At 46.1% G+C, this 18,174-nt stretch overlaps 2 protein-coding genes across 4 annotated transcripts in view; both read left to right on the top strand.

Annotated features, from left to right (window-relative positions):
• Positions 1-222: 222 nt before the first annotated feature.
• On the top strand, positions 223-18,102 carry AAR2 (AAR2 splicing factor). 3 transcript variants are annotated; one of them, XM_074317788.1, is made up of 5 exons: positions 300-332; positions 566-1,065; positions 2,964-3,771; positions 7,167-7,396; positions 16,805-18,102. In XM_074317788.1, the coding sequence occupies exons 3-5, from the start codon at positions 3,015-3,017 to the stop codon at positions 16,970-16,972; spliced, it is 1,155 nt and encodes a 384-aa protein (XP_074173889.1). In that variant the 5' UTR covers positions 300-332; positions 566-1,065; positions 2,964-3,014; the 3' UTR covers positions 16,973-18,102. The 3 variants fall into 3 exon arrangements, with proteins under 3 accessions (XP_019588570.2, XP_074173889.1, XP_074173888.1); XM_019733011.2 differs by lacking the exon at positions 566-1,065 and having other exon boundaries at positions 223-332; XM_074317787.1 differs by lacking the exon at positions 300-332 and having other exon boundaries at positions 339-1,065.
• The window catches only part of DLGAP4 (DLG associated protein 4), a 234,063-nt gene continuing 233,646 nt past the window's right edge, over positions 17,758-18,174 (top strand). The window contains exon 1 of the mRNA XM_074317780.1: positions 17,758-17,811. The gene's annotated coding sequence lies outside the window, so the exon portion shown is untranslated. The remainder of the gene's footprint in view (positions 17,812-18,174) is intronic.

Raw genomic sequence — 18,174 nt, 5'->3', positions numbered from 1 at the left:
TGAGCATCTGACTGTAGCTACTGAGCAGCCATGACCTTGACCCCAGCTTCAGTGACCATGACTGACATCAAAGGACCATGGCTGGTGAATGTGTTTCTGGAGCGGGATATAAAAATGCACAGTTTGGCGAAAGTTGTCCTCCACGGCTCAGGAGCTAAAACGAGTTAACGCAAAGCGAAAGGTTTTATGAGGCGGAATCTGCAGGCGCGGACCGTTCCTTCCGTGGCCGAGAGCTCTGCCGGGCCGCTTTTCCCGTAGCTCCTGTCCTACGCCTAAGCGGTACAACTTCCGGGGCGTTTCCGCGGTGTCTGCGCGGGGAGACACCGAAGCTGGTGAGTGCGGTGTGGTTTAACTTCTCTGCTTTCGTTGGCATTTGGCGGGGCCACCCCTCTGTCCCGCTCCGGATCACGGAGTGCCCTGAACTAGGGCGTCTCGCTGGGACAGCCGCGTCCCGATCTGTGGGTCAGTGGTGGGACCCCGATGTCTCTGCAGGCCTGTCCCCGAGAAACCGTCGCCAGTACTTCCTAGGGCACCCGGCGTAACTTCGCTTTTTTCTTAACTTTAGAACTTGGGGGCCCGACACATTGGCTGCGTCCGACGCGATTCTGTCCGATTCTCTGTAACTTAGGCAAGGTCTTTCCCCGAGCTGAGCCTTTGTTTCTCAACTGCAAAACGGATATCGTGCTTTTATTATTAAAGCGTCTAATATGTGCTAGAGCTACAAAGAGACTCAAGTCTCGTGGAGGTGACAGCCCTCTATTAAATGTAGGCAAAATTGCAACCTTGATAAGTGAAATGTAAAGGTGCAAGACGCCATGAGAGTGTATCACACAGGAAACCTGATCTAGCCCAGCGTCAAGGAAGCTTTACCGAGGAGGGAATATTGAGTGGAGATCAGATAAACAATTTGACAGAGAGGGGAGCGAAGAGTTATCTATCCAGAGGAGCCTCCTGTTTGAGTGTCTGAAAGAGATGTGACTGGAACAGAGCCTGTGGGGGGAGCATGTTCTGGAACAAGCTGGAGGCGTTGCCAGGAAGCAGACCATGCAGGCCTTGGAGGTCATGGTAAGAATTTTGGTTCTCCAAGAGCCACATGGGAAGCCACTCAGAGGGTATTAAGTGTGGGGGGTGACATGCTTAGATTGGCATTTTGTAAAGGTCACTCTGGCTGTTGGATGGAGAATGGATTGGAGGGGCAAGCACTCTGGGTGAGGGATGTGGTAGCTTAGATTAAGGAGGTGGTGGAGAGAAGTGGGTGGATGTGACTTTCTGCATTCTAGGGCTTCTCTGTGCCAGGACGTGTGTCAGCTGCTGAAGCTATAATGACTAGTACAGGCTGGTGGAATTAGAACAAGAAGAATGTCATTATCAAGGAGGAGCATACAGATGCCACAAGGGAAAGTCGCTAATCGATGAGCAATTACTCTAAAAGCAGGAGCTGTCCATTTAGCAAGTATTTGTTTAAGTACCTTTTGAAATCAGGTTTGGGAATAGGAAGATGATGATATAAATTATTTAGAACAGTGACTTTCAGACTTTTTTGACTGTGACCTACAGGAACGAATACATTTTACGTTGCAACCAAGAGGACGTACAAACCCACAAAGCTTCAAAAAACAGTGATTTATACTACACCTGATACCCTTTGATTTTTTAAACTTCTGTTCTTTTTGTTTTTAAAAAAATAATGCTGGTTGAGACTCTCTAAATTGATTTCTTAACCCATTAATGAGGTGTGACGTGAAGTCTGAAAAAACAATTGCTGATGTAGAATGAGAGTCATTTGTGGTGTTTTTTAAGTTAAGACGGTAAAATATGCCCTTAACATTTTTGGAAAAGGGTTAGTCTTCTGTTCCTCACTGTTTTGTTTGTTAAAAGAAAAAGTAAAGAGAATTAAACAGGCAGTTGGTTCTTCTGTTTATGAAATTTTGGGCTCTTGTTCGTATGTCTGGCTAGATTGGAAGTACCTACAGGGCAGTGACCATCTTCCACTGGATGTTTTATTAAGTGCCTGGTAAAGATCCTGGCACAGTGCAGGCATTTAGTGATTATTTGTTAAACCGAATAGGTAGGTGTCTTGGGACTAGAAGGTTAGATAATTGTTTGGTTTAAGTTAGTTCATGTTGGAACCAGTCTTATAAATAAATACCACGCAGGCAGTGTTTGTCTGCCTACAGAATTTTTACAGTGTGTCCTCATGGGTTGTCCAGAGGTAGGTAAAATAAATGTTCTGAGCTCTTTCTCTTCTAAATACTGGTCCTAGGCCAGCCATGCCACCTGAATCCATTCTGGGCTAGTGGTCCGGAGCTGCCACTGACTGGGCCCTTTGAGAAGTTGTTTCACTCCTTAGACTTTAGGTTTTTATGCATAAAAGGAGAAGGGGAGGTTTGTGGTTAACAGGCTCTTCACCTCCCCCATCTAGTGTGAATTTTAGATGCTGAGCCTCCACTTTCCACCTCTGTCCATTTCTGGGCCTTCCCTGAGGTTTGTGGGAAACTGGGTGTATGCTGGATTTAATCATCCTTCTCACCTCCTGGGACTCTCCAGCAATAGGTTAGGCAGAGTTATAGTTTAGGATGGACCATGCAGGCTTTCTCCACCTTCATCCTCTGTTGTGAGAGTGATCTGAGAGCAGATCCTAAGTGGACAATGAAAAGAACACTGGCCTGGAGGGCAGGGTACCCAGGTTCTAATTTGTGTGACCTTGAACATGTCACTTCTCTTTGATGCCTTTGCAGCTGTAAAGTGAGTGTTCTTGCTCATTAAACCAAAACCCGAAAATCCTCTTCTCTCTTTCTCATTTTTCTCATTTATAAAGCTGATGTAGGGTTGTGGTGAGGAGATAACTTCTGGGAGATAATTATGTCAGGAGTCTAGTTCAGTATGTGACACATAGAGAATGCTCAGCAAATGAAGCATTCTTCCCCAAGTTCTGATGAACTCTGATTTCTTTCTTTTTTCAGTTATTCTGAAAGACAAGAGGGGTTCTCCTTTTGGTCGCCCACCACTGGTCCATGGCTGCTATGCAGATGGATCCTGAGCTTGCCAAGCACCTCTTCTTTGAAGGGGCCACCGTGGTCATCCTGAATGTGCCCAAGGGGACAGAGTTTGGCATTGACTACAACTCCTGGGAGGTGGGGCCCAAGTTCCGCGGTGTGAAAATGATCCCACCAGGCATCCATTTCCTCCACTACAGCTCTGTGGACAAGGCCAACCCCAGGGAGGTGGGCCCTCGGATGGGCTTCTTCCTTAGCCTGCAGCAGCGGGGGCTGATGGTCCTGCGCTGGAACGCAGTCCTGGAAGAGGTAGACCTCTCCCCTGCCCCAGAGGCTGAGGTGGAGGCCATGAGGGCCAACCTCCAGGAGCTGGACCCGTTCCTGGGACCTTACCCATACGCCACGCTCAAGAAGTGGGTCTCACTCACCAGCTTCATCACTGAGGCCACAATGGAGAGGCTGCAGCCTGAGAGCCGGCAGATCTGTGCCTTCTCGGAGATGCTGCCTGTGCTCTCCATGAGGCATACCAAGGACCGTGTGGGGCAGAATCTACCCCGCTGCGGCACCGAGTGCAAAAGCTACCAGGAAGGCCTGGCTCGACTGCCTGAGATGAAGCCCAAAGCCGGGACAGAGATCCGCTTCTCAGAGCTGCCCACCCAGATGTTCCCGGCAGGTGCCACGCCAGCAGAGATAACCAGGCACAGCATGGACCTGAGCTATGCCCTGGAGACTGTGCTCAGCAAGCAGTTCCCCAGCAGCCCCCAGGATGTGCTCGGTGAGCAGGAACAAGGCTCTTCGGGAGTGGGCTAGGGGAGGGGTACATAGTAGGGGGGCTTTGGAGTCGGGGGTACCTCTTGGCTTATCTAGTCCAGTGGTTCCTAAAGCTGGCTAGGAGGCAGCCATGCCAGCACACTCATTAAAATACAGATGTCCAGGCCTCGCTCCTGGAGACTGATTCAAGAGATTTGGAGTGGGGCCCCAGCAATTTATCTGTCTGTTTGTGTAATGAAACAAGAACCCTAGGTGAGCCTGCTGCAAACAGTCCTGTGTTTGGGAACCACTGGTGTGACCCAGCCCCTCATTTTACAGATTGAGGTCCATAGAGGGAAGGGATTTGGCCGATGAAGTGGTGGGAATGAGACCAAAGCCCCAGGCTGCCGGTTCCAGGGATCCCACCTCCCTCCTCAGTTTGCCCCTGAGTCTCCCCAGGTGTTGTTTGGTCTTTTTACTGGTTTAGACCAGCACAGTAACTTTTAAAAAAATTACTATAGTTTCTATGTTGTTTTCCCTCCTTATTACACACATCATATGGGTTTCAGCATAGGAAAAAAATGCTTTCCAGTTTTCACACCCTGGAACTAATTGTTTTTTACATTTTGGTGTATTTACTTTCCATCTTTTATATATACTGGGGGTGCCCAAAAAATGTATACACATGACTTGTGTTCATCTGTTGTTATCGGTATATAGTGAGTATTACAATTTTAATACAGTTTTTTCCTTTCTTAAAATATGTATACATTTTTTTGCAACCTCTGTATATGTATTTCATTCCTTATATATTTCTGTGTGTTTCCTTTTAGTCTTTTTAAAATGATATATGTTTGTGTATATATATATGTGTGATTTTTTATAAAAACAGAATTGCAGTATATTATTTTGTAATCTACTTTCATATAAACATTTTTCTGTGTCACTAAAACAGTCTCTCCACTTTAGTGGCTGCTTAAGTTCCATAGTTAATGAACCAGCCCTTTGCTGATGGACCTTTAAGATGTTACCATTTTACCTATTATGTGTGTTTTCTAATGAACATCCTTATATGTAATTCTGCATATGTTTCGGCTTGAAATTGTTGGGTCAGAGCGTGCAACCAACCAGGAGAAGGTTATGCGTCCTCACCAGCTGCTGGGTGGCTATTGCCCATCACCTTTGACATGGCAGTTTAGCAAAGGCCTCTTCCAGCTGGATGGTTGGAGAATGACGTCTCACTTCAATTTACAGTTCACCTTTGAACTACACAGGTGTGAACTGTGTGGGTCCGCTTACATGGGATTTGTTTCAATACATACCTGTACTGTTTTTGATCCCCAGGTGGGAGTCCCCAGATGGCAGAGGGCCGACTGTATACATTTGATCCATGCCATTTTATATGGGGGACTTGGACATCCACTGAATTTGGTATCTGCAGGGGTGGGGGGTCCTGGAACCAATCCCCTGCAGATACCAAGGAACAGCTAAGTTTTGGGGGAGTCAGAAGTTATACACGGATTTTTGACTGCACAGGGGGTCAGCACCCCAACCCCCGTGTTCAAGGGTCAACTGTATATTTCTTTGATTACTAGTGACAGCAAACATTCATGATATCTTTAACAGCTATTTATATTTTTTTCTTGTCCAGGTATTTGCATATTTTTCTACTGGAAGGTCAATGAGAAATTTAAATATAGGGTCTTTTATATCATTGGCTCAGCTAATAAAAAGGGACATTTTAATGAGTGCATCTTAATGCATTACACACTATTTTCATTTAATAAGTAACACTTGAAATTCTGGCTTAAAATTGAACAGAAATCATATTTTCTACCTCTTAAATATTTCAATTCTTCAGAGTAATCTTGTGAAAAGGTCTGTTGCAGGGATAACTTTGTACGTTCATGACAGCTCTTTGAAATTATTTCTGATCTCATAATTTAATTTTAGACTAGGCCAGAAATGCATGAATTTAAATAAATGCCCTAAATTCAGAGAATAAGCTCATATTTTCACAGACTAACCAGGAAAAGCCAACTGAAGAAGCACATCATTAAGATCTGTCATACGAAGAAATTTGACTACATGTATTTTGAAAATGTTGGTCAAACATCTAACATATGTAGACCCCGTAGCTAGCTAGTCACACAAATCAAACATAGTTACAAGCCTGGGGACAGGGAACTAGTTTTCCCAGGTATCTGGGGGTGACAGAGATCAAACACCGTGCATTGAAAGAGGTATTTGGTGTTGAATGCATCTGTTCTTTTTATGGCCCACATGTAGGTCCACAGAAGCCCTCATTAAACTGGAAGCCAGAGAGAGCATCTTTGATCAGCAACAGTAACCAGGGAGCCAGTTGCCTGTCCAAGGACAATGGGTTCAGGATCATCAGTTCTCTTTGTCTGAGTCAGGCTTCCAGTGGAAATGTGGGAACAATAACTAATATTGCTTGGTGCTACTTTGTGCCATACGTTATTCTAAATGCTTTACATATACTATATTAATTCATTCAAACCTTCACTAAAACCTTCCAATAAGGAAATGGAAGCATTCACAGATTAAGTCACCTGCCCCAAGGTCGCACAGCTGCTAAGCAGTGGAGCTGAGATTTGCACACAGGCAGTTTGGCTCCAGAGCCCATGCTCTTAGCCACCACCCTGCTCACAGAGATTAAATCACAGAGCCCTGTGATTAATCAAACAAAAATAATCTGGCTGGCAGGCTAACCCTGGAACAAGTACTCATAAGTTTTCCTGTTCTGGTAGGCTCTAGATCTATTCCCACCCAATAGGAAACCTATTTTATTTTTCCATTTTTCACATCACCGACATTAGGTGTGTGATCTTGGGCAAGTCTCTTCACCTCATCTACAAAACGAGACAAATACCATCTTCCCTGAGCAGCTTGTAGGGTTGGGCTGAGAGTTACGTGGTGTAATACAGCATTTTCCTGACCCAGGGGCAGACCATCTGCATCAGAATTAGAGCTACAAATACTGAGGCCCCATCATCCATCCTTAGCTAGGGAATGAGGCTTGGGCAGCTATTTTTAGCAGGCTCTCCTGCTCTCCTAGTAGTTCTGATAGGCAGCCGGGTTTGGGATCCACTTGGCATAATATCCATAGACATAGTTTGTAAATTCTTTAAATACCAGGCAAATACTAGGTGTACCTCTTCTCTTGCAGTCTGATTTTACAGAAATCCAAAACCACGGTTTGGTTTTTCATGGCATGAATTTATAGCAGTTTAGCAAACTTCTGTTGAGCACCCGCTTGGTACAAGACCCCAGGCTAGTCTCTGCAGGAGTGACAAGGAGAAAAGGCCATTGCTGGCTGAGGTCCAGTGTACTTGATGGCCTTAGAGAGTCAGCTGGTACTCCTTTCCCTCAGAATCATTTCTTCCCTCTACCTTTCAGGTGAACTTCAGTTTGCCTTTGTATGCTTCCTGCTGGGGAATGTGTATGAAGCGTTTGAGCACTGGAAGCAGCTCCTGAACCTCCTGTGCCGGTCGGAGGAAGCTATGGGGAAGCACCACGCTCTCTACGTGAACCTCATTTCCATCCTGTACCACCAGCTCAGCGAGATTCCTGCCGACTTCTTTGTGGACATTGTCTCCCAGGACAACTTCCTCACCAGCACCTTACAGGTGAGCAGTCTTCTGCACCCTCAGGAGGGTTACCTTTCGGTTTCTTGCTGTTCTTTCATAACCCAAAGTTTTATTGATATCAGTTCGCCAACCTTACGTTGTGTCCTGGTTCTCTCTCTCCTACTCGACTGTAAGCTTATTGATGCCAGAGACCCTCTCTCTGGACCACCCTGTACCTGCGTCACCCCCAGAGTGCCTAGTGCCTTGCTCTGGGGTGCTTGGAATCGCAACCCTCTGCTTCTTTGAGTTACTCAGCTCAAAACAGTCTTTTTCCCTGTAGCCATCGCCGCAACCCAATAGGACAGAGTCGGGAAGCTTGTGACTCCCAGGGAAACATCTGCAGCTCCTTAGATCTCATTTAGGCATTAAAGTAACTTTGATTTCCTGTTCAAACAAAATGTGTCAGTTTCTGCAGAGATTCTCTGACAGAAATAGTGAAATTTGCTTTTAACTTGGCAATTAAATTTTCATTCTGAGTGGTAATTAGGGAAGAAGCTTCAAACAACTTACAGTCTTCATCCTGTGCTATTTCCTCCCTTTGCAAACAGATTGGCTTTCTTTATGTTCTTGGGACAGCCGCTGTCAGTTTCCATATTTCCTGTTTACGAGCTGCTTCTCCCTGTGTGTGTTCCCCACAAGGCCTGCTCCTTACAAGGTGGCTAGTCACAGACCTCCCACTCCCACCCGTGGTAAGGGAAGGCACGAACATTCATTGAGTGCCTGTTGGCTATCAGGCACCTGTTTACCATACTGTGTGGGTTTCCTCATTTAATCTCACTGGAACGCTGTAAATTAGGGAGGATTATTCCCATTTTACAAATGAGAACACTGAGACTCAGAAGGGTTAAGTCATTTATGTAAGGTCACACAGCAGTAAGGACAGAGTCAGGCTTTGTGCCCAGGCTTGAGTTTTGGTTTACAGCCTGTGCTTATGCCCTATCATACTGAACACAATGTAGATCCCCCCAAAAGGATCCTTGATTAATAGAGGAGACACCATCGTGCCTGCTTCTCAGGAGGTCCAGAACACTTTTCTAAAAGCAACGTGCTTTTGGAAGAGTTCCTGTGAGCAGGCAGCTGACTTAAAACTCTGGCAGCTGGAGGACTTGGGTAGACCGTGGGGATGAGTCAAGCTGATGGCTGGAGCCTGGTGTATTCCACTTCAGCAGAGGTATAAAACGTGACTGGGTTGTGGGTGGCAGAGGAGTAGGAGGCGAACTCGCCTCTGGCAGTGGCTGCAGCCCACGGGAATGTGTGCAACTCTCACAATGTGCATCAGTGCCGTTGCACAGACACAGGAGGGCCACACTGTGTTGCTGGCTGTCCCGACCACTGGCAGCGCAACCAATGCTGAGCTCTAATTGCTGAGCCTTTGTTGCCAGCAATGATTTACGAAGCAGAAAGGGCCCAGCTGGATTGCTAGAGCCCAGGAGGGGTAGCAAAGCAATGGTCGGAAGAATTCTGTCTTTGGACTTTTCACCAAAGGGTTCCTGCCCTCAAGAGATTGGTTCATTGAATTAGCAAGTATTTTCTGAGCACCTGCTGTATACAAGGCTCTGTTCTAAGACTGGGAATATAGTGTGAGTAAGACAGAGTCCCTGACTTGGCAGCTTATCTTTTGGAGGGAAAGTAAATGAATTGACCAAATAACTTGAGAAAGCGTGCAGTGTTTTAGAAGGCGGTCCTGCCTGCCCTGGTACCATTTCCCTAACCCAGGCCTCATCCAGACTACACTAGAGCTTCCATGCCTACCCGTCAGTCCATCTGTCTCCCTGCTGCTACCTGAGTTGCTGCTCTAAAATGCACATGTGATCCTATTTCTCTGCAGCTCTTCATTGCCTAGAAAGTTCAAAGCCCAAACATGGGTCACAAGGCTCATTCTGCCCTGGCTCCTAACCAGTTCTCCAGCTTCTTCTTCTCCCTGTTTTCCCCCATCGGCTCCAGCAGCGGTGGTCTCCTTGCAAGTTCCCAGACATGGGCGCTGTTTCATGCCTTCTTGTTGTTGTTTTGTATTGTTTTTTAATTGGGGAATATTGGGGGACAGTGTGTTTCTCCAGGGCCCATCAGCTCCAAGTCCAGTCGCCGTTTTCAATCTTTAGTTGCAGGGGGCGCAGCCCACCATCCCCTGCGGGAATTGAACTGGCAACCTTGTTGTTGAGAGCTCACGTTCTAACCAACTGAGCCATCCAGCCGCTCCTCTGGAAGCTCAGTGGCAGCTCATTGTCTTCAATCTGGTTGTGGAGGGCGCAGCTCACTGGCCCATGTGGGAATCGAACCAGAGACCTTGGTGTTATAAGCACAGCGCTCTAGCCACTGAGCCATCCGGCCGCCCCTGTTGTTTTTTTTAATTGTGGTAAAAAACACATCACATGAAGTCTACCCTCCTAACGTTTTCTAAGTGTACAGTACAATATTGGTAACTGTAAGCACAGCAGCTCTCTCGACCTTTTTCATCCGGCATGGCTGATGAAAACGGGTATAAAGTTTTGTGCCTTAACTGTTTCGTGTCTTCTTAACTGAACCTGATATTCCCTCTGCCTGGTATCTGCTTCCTTATCCTACGAGATGCTCTCAAGTCATGCCTTTCCATGAAGCCATTCCTGATCTCTCTCCTTTCCATGCTGTGAGCCTGCTTTATACTTGTCACTTTGTATTGCACAGGCTGTCCTTGCTGAAATTCATGCATTGTCTGGCTAACTTCCCCCACTGAGCCCTGAAGTTTTACCCGAAGCCTAATTTTATTCATCTGGTTATTTTCAGCACCTAGTCAAGGCCTAGCTTTATGTTACTGGGTGTTTTTTGATGACTAGCGCGCATAATTCCCGTGGCAGTGTAAACGGACGACCCTCATATGATTGGTGTAAACAGTGAAGTCTGATCAAAGGACATTAGGAGAGCCAAAGAGGGGTTGGGTCCTTCACACTGGGGTTGAGATTTGAGGGCCAGAGGATCAGGAAGGACTTGTAAAGGGGGGCGTTTGACCGTGAGCTTAAAGGATGACAGATTTCAGCCGGCACTATGTAGAAAAGAATATTACAAATTTTTTTTTTTGTAATGGAGAGTTACGTTGGTGCCATCTTGGCGGTGAGAATCCAGTTCCTCCACATGCAGGCCCTCACTCGGGGTGTTTATGAGGGAATGAATCAGCCCATAAAAGCCTTCCTCAGCCAGCCACCTGCTTTCCCCCCAGGTAGTTGAGTAAGTGGAACTGGCTTTCTTACTGAGGAGCTTAAATGGCTACTACCCATGGAGAGGGACTGGTGTTTGTATGTATAAGCACTTAAAAGCAACCACATTAGCTTCTGTAAAATCAGCCACGTAATGGCCTCTGCCATTGGAAGCCCTTTTGAATAGATGCCACTGGTGTTTACAAATCCCCTAGATTGAGTTTGAATAAAAATTATTTGTTTTACAAAAATAGATACAGTTTTTTCTTTATTGAAAGCAACTTGAGTCATCACAGTTTGCTTAAGACCCATAAAAGTAATCTGAATTTAATAGTATGTTAGAAAGTGAGTTACGTACAAAATAAGGATTCCTACTGCTGATTGCGTAGCATTTAAGCATATAGTCACATAACGTGTGTTTTTTTTAATACTTTTAGTCAAAATGAGCCATGTATGCTTTCCAGCTTCATTTCTTGCAAGTATTCTTTTTTTTTTTTTTTTTTTTAAGGAGGGTGCAGCTCACAGTGGTCCAAGTCAGGAATGAACCGGCAACCTTGGTGTTATCAGCATCACACTCTTAACCCACTGAGCTAACCGGCTACCCCTCATGCTAGTATTCTAAATGCCAGCGTCCATCTTTAAGTCTTGAGGGAAATCATTGCCTCTGACAAGATGTCTATAGTATTTTATCATAATACCAGCTATGATAAGCTTCACCTACGTGCTCCTGCCATCCTCTATCACCTTTGCACACATACTGTGCCCTGTCTCCTTTAGCCCTCAAAACAATGCTCAAAATCAAGGATATAATCCCATTTTACAGATGAGAAAACAGGGTCAGAGAGGGCACATAATTTTGCCCAAGCGCACCAGAGCTAGCGCACAGCAGGGCTGAGCTTTGTTTCTAACGCCTGTGGTGGGCTGTCAGTCTTAGAGCCCCGGATGAAACATCCCAAATTCTTTAAACTGACCTCAGACATGACTCCTACTGCTTTTCACTTTCCTGCTAATCCTGCTAAGTGATAGTCTTGCTTTTAACACCACTTTCTTCTTATGCAAGTGGAAAGAAAATGTTCTACCTCTGGCTAGTGTCATTCTAAGTTGATAATCATTTGGGGATTGAAAAAATTAGGAAGTTTCATCTTTTATGTCTAGCCAAAAAGTAGGATAAGACAGTGACTCAGCAATGTACCTTGATATTTTAAGTTTCTCAAGGTGACCTGACGGAACTCTATTTAACTTGGGTTTAAAAGAAAGCTTTTACATTTCTGACTAAAGTAATTCACAATTTAAGAATACACAGACTTAATGATGAAAGTAGTAATTTTTATATTTAAAGATAAATACCCAATGGGTGTGCTTTTAGTTTTAAATAAATGCAGTTGTTTGTGAAATGTTATCCTATGTCAAAGTACTTTTGAAATATCCAGGATTAATCTTCCTATATTAAGATGATTCATTTCTCAGTGATGTTAAAAAGTGTTTAGTTGATTTTATTTCAGTAAATGAAATAACCAGATCAATTCTCAGTTTCCTGAAAAATGCATAAAATTAATCAAAAACTAACAGAATCAAAGTAAATTATTGCTTAAAAACTAAGTATTGTCTAAACATCTCCTTTTCTAAACTGTGAGGTTTTAAAATATTAAGTGTGTAAACTATAGGGACAAAAGTAAAATAGATGAGTGAATGCCAGGGGTGAAGAATAGGGGAAGGTTTGACCACTAAGGGGCAGCACGAGGGAGTTTCGTAAAGTGATGGAACTATTCAGTATCCTGATTGGAATGGTACATGGTCCTTCACACTCGTAGAATTGGATACCAAAAGAAAAAACTATAAGCATAGGTCTATCTTGATTATATCACATAGTGGTTGCATGAGTGTATACATTTGTCGGAATGAATCGAACACTTAAATGGGTGAATTTAATTGTATGTAAATTACAGTTCAGTGAAGTTGATTTTTTTACAAAGTTAACCTGGGCTATACTCTGGATCCTGGAGGCCTGCAGAGAAGACAGTTCCAGAAGCACCTGGTCTCCAAGCCCCTTGGCTCCCCACAGGGCAATGCTGAAAATATGACGGATGTATTACGTCTGTGTCAATGCAAGAAGAAGATTGTGGTGGGGGAAAAGGGTTGCGATTTCCCTTCTTGGACTGGCTCTTGCTAGACCTTTATTACTTGCTCAGCATTATCGCTGTTCTCATCTGTACAATGGGAATAGCAATTTCCTGTCCTCCTACCTCTCAGGTTTGTAGTAAAGATTAGATTGACAAGTTCTTTAAAAAAGACAAAGCACTTTTCAAATTAGAAAAAGCACTTTTCAGACTGAAGGCTTCTGGTATACCTGCTTCTGGTTGATTTTACTACCAGAAGTGTTTGAGAGATGGGTGGGAAGGATGAGTGATGAGTCTGAGCCCAGCCTGTTCTAACCTCTCGCTGCTGGCCATTGCCAAATGCAGGGCAATCCCTACACTTCATTTTCACCCTTTCAGTGACTGTCCTATGGGTCCCAACTCTATGCCTGGCCCTGGGTGATATGCTGTATTGGACACACTGATAATTCGGACTCATTCCCTTCCCTTAAGGAGCACAGATGACTGTGATGCAAGCACAGCGTGAGTGAGAAGTGCCAGAAGGGAAGCTCAGGCGCAGTGCTGGGGGGACAGGGTAGAGCATTCATTTCAACTCGGGCTTTTTATAGGAGTCACAAGGAGGTAGGTGGCTGGGAGCTGCTGGCATGCAGGGGCCTGGTGAATAAGCCACCTCCTCCCTCGGATGAGACCCCTGTTCTGTCCAGCACCATCACGTAATTATCGAGCAATTGTTTGGTGCTAAGCACTGTACAAAAGTGAACCCAAAATTAGTGGGTCCGTTTTACTCTTTTTTTTTTTCCCAAGGAGGACAGAGCTCACAGTGGCCCATGCGCGGATCGAACCAGCAACCTTGGTGTTATTAGCACCACGCTCTAACCAACTGAGCTAACCAGCCACCCCTAATGGGTCTTTTTTATATGTCAGATTCTGCCAGGAGTGTGGAATGCAGGTGTGAGAAAGAGGCACTTCTTTGGAGTTGCTCCTCGTCTCTCCGGAGAGCTTAACTATAAATGGCCTGTTACCTAATTGAGATTGAGGCTATGATCGAGGTAACCCTGGGCGCTGGGGGAGCATAGAGGAGCACCTGTTCATTCCTTGGTCTGGGAAGGCATCTTAAAGGAGGTGATGTCTGAGCTGAATCTGAATTATTAGTAGAAATTAGCTATGCTGAAGAGGGGAAAACGGGTGGGGGGGTATTATAAGCAGAGGGAGAAGCCTGTGTGTATAGTCACGGAAGAGGCTGTAGAGCATTGGGCAGCTGTTCAATGTGGCTGGAGACGAGGGGCTGTGTAGAGAGTAGTTCAATTTACCAAGTAAGGAAGGGGGACAGGAAAAAGCTTTTGCTAATTTAGTTAGCAGGTTTCCCAAGACCTCTGGGGACAGACTCGTGGGTGTGCAGGGCCTCTGGAACTAATGCTGTATGAAACATGATTTCTCTGCCTCCCAGACCAGGTCCCTCCCCAGAGTTCAGCTGGGCTCTGTGTTCAGCGCTCCAGGGTAAGCTCCATCAGCTAGGCCACCAGCTTCCCCACTGCCCTTTCGCCACCAAGCTCACGCAGCCCCTCTAATTAGTTATTGATCTGGTACTTCGTTGTGGCTATGCTTCCCACTCCCGTATTTAGTCAATTCCCAAGTGAATGAAACCAAATTCTGTAAATCCCCTTCTGTTTCCACACCCCTCCCATCACTTCGGTCCCTGCTATCACTGTAACAAAATGGCTCCAAACAAAGACCACTGAGAACGAGCCTCATTCCTCCTGCTCACCGAGAGATAATGGAGAAGCAGGAGGGATGGATGTCGTCCAAGGAATCAGCCACAGAGAACACCTGTCAGGTCAAGACCCTGGAGCGCAAATTCCTTCCAGGGTGGTCTGCAGGCCAGCTAAGGCGTGAGGGTGATGGAGATCAAAGAGCTCCTCCCACCGTCCTGCTCCTGGGTCTGTGGGGTGGTACCGCGGGGAGCCATCGAGGAGTCTGGGAAAAACCTTCCTTTCTGGATAGCTTTGGTTCCATCACTGAATTCCTCTCAGCCTCGGTTTCTAGAAAATAGGCATCTGGTATGTCTTCCCAGGGCATTTGGAGGATCCACTGGGACGCTGTGTGAAACTTCTTTGAAAACAGTAAAACAGTATGAGGAGGAGTAATGGGTTTGCTGTTATTCTTAGAAAGGGTTGGGATCTGGGACATCCGGGAATGGAATTTCAGATGTAGAGAAAAATTACTCTTCTGCCCCTGCCCATGTTTGTTTTAGAGAAAACTGAATTAAAAAGAACATCAAAACGGGATTAATTTCCAGAATATATAAACTCCAGTAACTCAACAACAAAAAACCTGATTAAAAATGGGTGAAGGGCTTGAATAGACATTTCTGTAAAGAAGATACACAAATGGCCAAATAAATACACGAAAAGATGTTCAACATCGCTAATTATTAGGGAAATGCAAATCAAAACCACAATGAGATACCACTTCACACGCATCATGATGGCTATTATCCAAAAACCACGAAATAACAGACGTTGACAGGGATGTGGAGAAATGGGAGCCTCATTCGCAGCCGATAGGAAAGTGAAATGGCACAGCTGCTGTGGACAACAGTATGGGGATTCCTCTAAACATTAAACAATTGCGTTATGATCCAGGAGCTCCACTTTGGGGTATATACCCCAAAGGATTGAAAGCAAGGACTCGAGATATTTTTACACCCATGTTCATAGTAGTAGTATTTATAATAGCCAAAAGGTAGAAACAGCCCAAATAACCATTGACGGACTAGTGGAAAACAAAATGTGGTATAGACATACAATAGAATATCATTCAGCATTAAGAAGAGAGAAATTCTGACACAGGCTACAACATGAATGAACCTTGAGGACATTATGCTAAGTGAAATGATGCCACTTCCACGAGGTACCTGGAGCAGTCAAATTCATAGAAAGAGTGGTGGCTGCCCGGGGCTGGGGAAAGGAGGAAAGGAGTTATTATTTAATGGGTACAGAGTTTTAGGTTGGGAAGATGGAAAAAGTTCTAGAGCTGGATAGTGGTGGTGGTTGCATAACTGAGAATATACTTAATGCCATTGAACTGTACACTTAAAAATGGTTAAAATTATAAATATTGTTACGCATATTTAACAGTTTATTAAATGATAATGTAAAAAATTGGTTAAAGTGGTAGATTTTGAGTTAGTATGTTACCACAATTTTTTTATTATTATATTTATTTATTTATTTCCCCCAAGTCAAGTTGTTGTCCTTTCGATCTTAGTTGTGGAGGGTGCCGTTCAGCTTCAAGTTGTTGTCTTTTCAGTCTTAGTTGTGGAGGGCGCAGCTCAGCTCCAGGTCCAGTTGCCGTTGCTAGTTGCAGGGGGCACAGCCCACCATCCCTTGCGGGAGTCGAACAGACAACCTTGTGGTTGAGAGGATGCGCTCCAACCAACTGAGCCATCCGGGAGGCAGCTCAGCTCAAGGTACCGTGTTCAATCTTAGTTGCAGGGGGTGCTGCCCACCATCCCTTGCGGGACTTGAGGAATTGAACCGGCAACCTTGTAGTTGAGAGCCCACTGGCCCATTTGGGAATCGAACCGGCAGCCTTTGGAGTTAGGAGCACGGAGCTCTAACCCCCGGAGCCACCGGGCTGGCCCCCACAATTTTTTTAAAAGAACATCAAAGACAGCTTTTAAGGGGAATAGAGGCCTCAGACTGGCAGCCTGTGGCCATTGGGTTTAGAGCAGCCATTCAGCCTCATTGGCTTAGCGCCTGGGACTGTATGGGATCCAGGGGCTTCCACCCACGTCTTTTTAGTACTAGTTGGTGTAGCTACTACCCCTTCCTCTGAGTTACTGCCCAGGTGCCCAGTAGATCTCCTCGGAGGGCAGGGCCATAGTGATGGTGGCCCCACTGGCCTTACTCTCAGTGGGGCATCTCTGCCCAAGATAGTAATTTTCCATTCTAGTCCTGCCCCAGCTTCTCAGCTGTGTTTGGACCTTCCTTCTTGGTTTGGGGGGAGCACAGCAGGTGTCCTGGGCCTGTGCCACCAGCAGCTGATCTACCAATCCCAGAGAGCTGAACACCATGAGGAAATTTCCACAGCTTTCTCGGCTCCCTCTGTGTTCTCAGGAGTGACTTATCCTCTGTTCTCTGTAGGTTTTCTTTTCCTCCGCCCGCAGCATTGCCGTGGATGCCACCCTGAGGCGGAAAGCTGAGAAGTTCCAGGCGCACTTGACCAAGAAGTTTCGGTGGGACTTTGAGGCAGAGCCTGAGGACTGCGCCCCAGTGGTGGTGGAGCTGCCCGAGGGTGTGGAGACCGGCTAACGGGGACACCCTCCGCCCGGGGACACCCCCTCCCACACGGCTGCAGGCCTGGCCTCTGCACCCTACCCCTCCCTGCTGGGACCTGCAAAGATCCCTCCTTCACCAGCAAATCTGTTCCTTCCGTGCCAAAGAGGCTGTACCATCCTGAAGGCACATTCGTGGGTTCCCTGTCAGCCTGGCCTCGGTGCTCACCTGACTGAATTCCAGATGGACTCTCATAGAAACTCTTGGGAGAGACCTGCCTCAACAGCAGCCCGCTTCCTTCTGAAAAGAAACTGAGCTGAAAGCCCAAGAGAACTGACGGCTGATTCCACAGGATGGTTATAAAACAAGAAACCCTGGACTGCTGAGGGGTCTGCAATATCAGTGACTTTTTAAAAGTTAAACAGGGCAGTAGGGAGATGAGCCAGAATTTCTGCCTGCCCCTTGTTGAATGGGAATACATCACAGAACACGTGGGCATGTGACTGCTCAAGAGCCCCGGATTGGGAGGGGCGTAACAGAAGACAGTTGAGTTGAGTGTGACACATCATCAGCTTTTGCTTTGTCCATCTAAGTCCCTTTCTCCTCCTGTCCAGAGGTCCCAGTGGGTAATCTTCCAAGATTGTTGTGACCCCTGACCCCAGGGGCCTTGCTGGTGCCACGCCTCTCCCATCTGTTCCATTCTGAGGCCTCAGACCCAGAAGTGGGACTAGGCAACCCTCCTGTACGGCCCCTTTCCTCGCCAGAGCCGCCATGACTATTTCTGATGACCTGGAGATTCAACCACAAAGAGAAAGGTTCTTGCTCCGGACAGGCTTCTTTGGCCCTGTTGGAGTTCAGAGCTCTAGAGATGCCCGGTAAGCTTAGTTCTTCCCAGTCCTGCGGTGGTGCTGTCGGTCACAGGGGTATTGATACCCTGGTTTCCTGGGGGTTCTAAGGGGTGCCCATCCTGCACACAGGCCCTGCCACCCTGACTTCAAGCTGTTGTACTATGATCACAGCCCCCGTGCTGTTCTTTCCCAAGGCTATGGCTCACACCAGGTTTCTGAATGAGAATTCCTGCTGGTTAAGACTTTTGGTCACTTGTTTCCTTGGAGATGGTTTTTCAAGAGCGTAATGTGCATTAAAGTCTTTGAGTTGAGACCAAATCCCCTTGTGTGAGTCTCTCTTGCAGTTAATCTGCCCAGTTCCCAGAGCAGCCAGGCTACAGTCCATAGACA

This window comes from Rhinolophus sinicus, linkage group LG13, assembly GCF_036562045.2.
Source record: "Rhinolophus sinicus isolate RSC01 linkage group LG13, ASM3656204v1, whole genome shotgun sequence".
Lineage (NCBI taxonomy): Eukaryota > Metazoa > Chordata > Mammalia > Chiroptera > Rhinolophidae > Rhinolophus > Rhinolophus sinicus.
This window is presented reverse-complemented; position numbering and strand designations above follow the sequence as displayed.

What these genes read in the sequence shown, in the direction of transcription:
- AAR2 (XM_019733011.2), top strand. Translation starts at nt 3,015, where the DNA reads ATGGCTGCTATGCAGATGGATCCTGAGCTTGCCAAGCACCTCTTCTTT. An exon ending in CAGCCCCCAGGATGTGCTCG is followed by an intron (nt 3,772 to 7,166) that starts GTGAGCAGGAAC and finishes TCTACCTTTCAG; the next exon opens with GTGAACTTCAGTTTGCCTTT. An exon ending in TCCTCACCAGCACCTTACAG is followed by an intron (nt 7,397 to 16,804) that starts GTGAGCAGTCTT and finishes TGTTCTCTGTAG; the next exon opens with GTTTTCTTTTCCTCCGCCCG.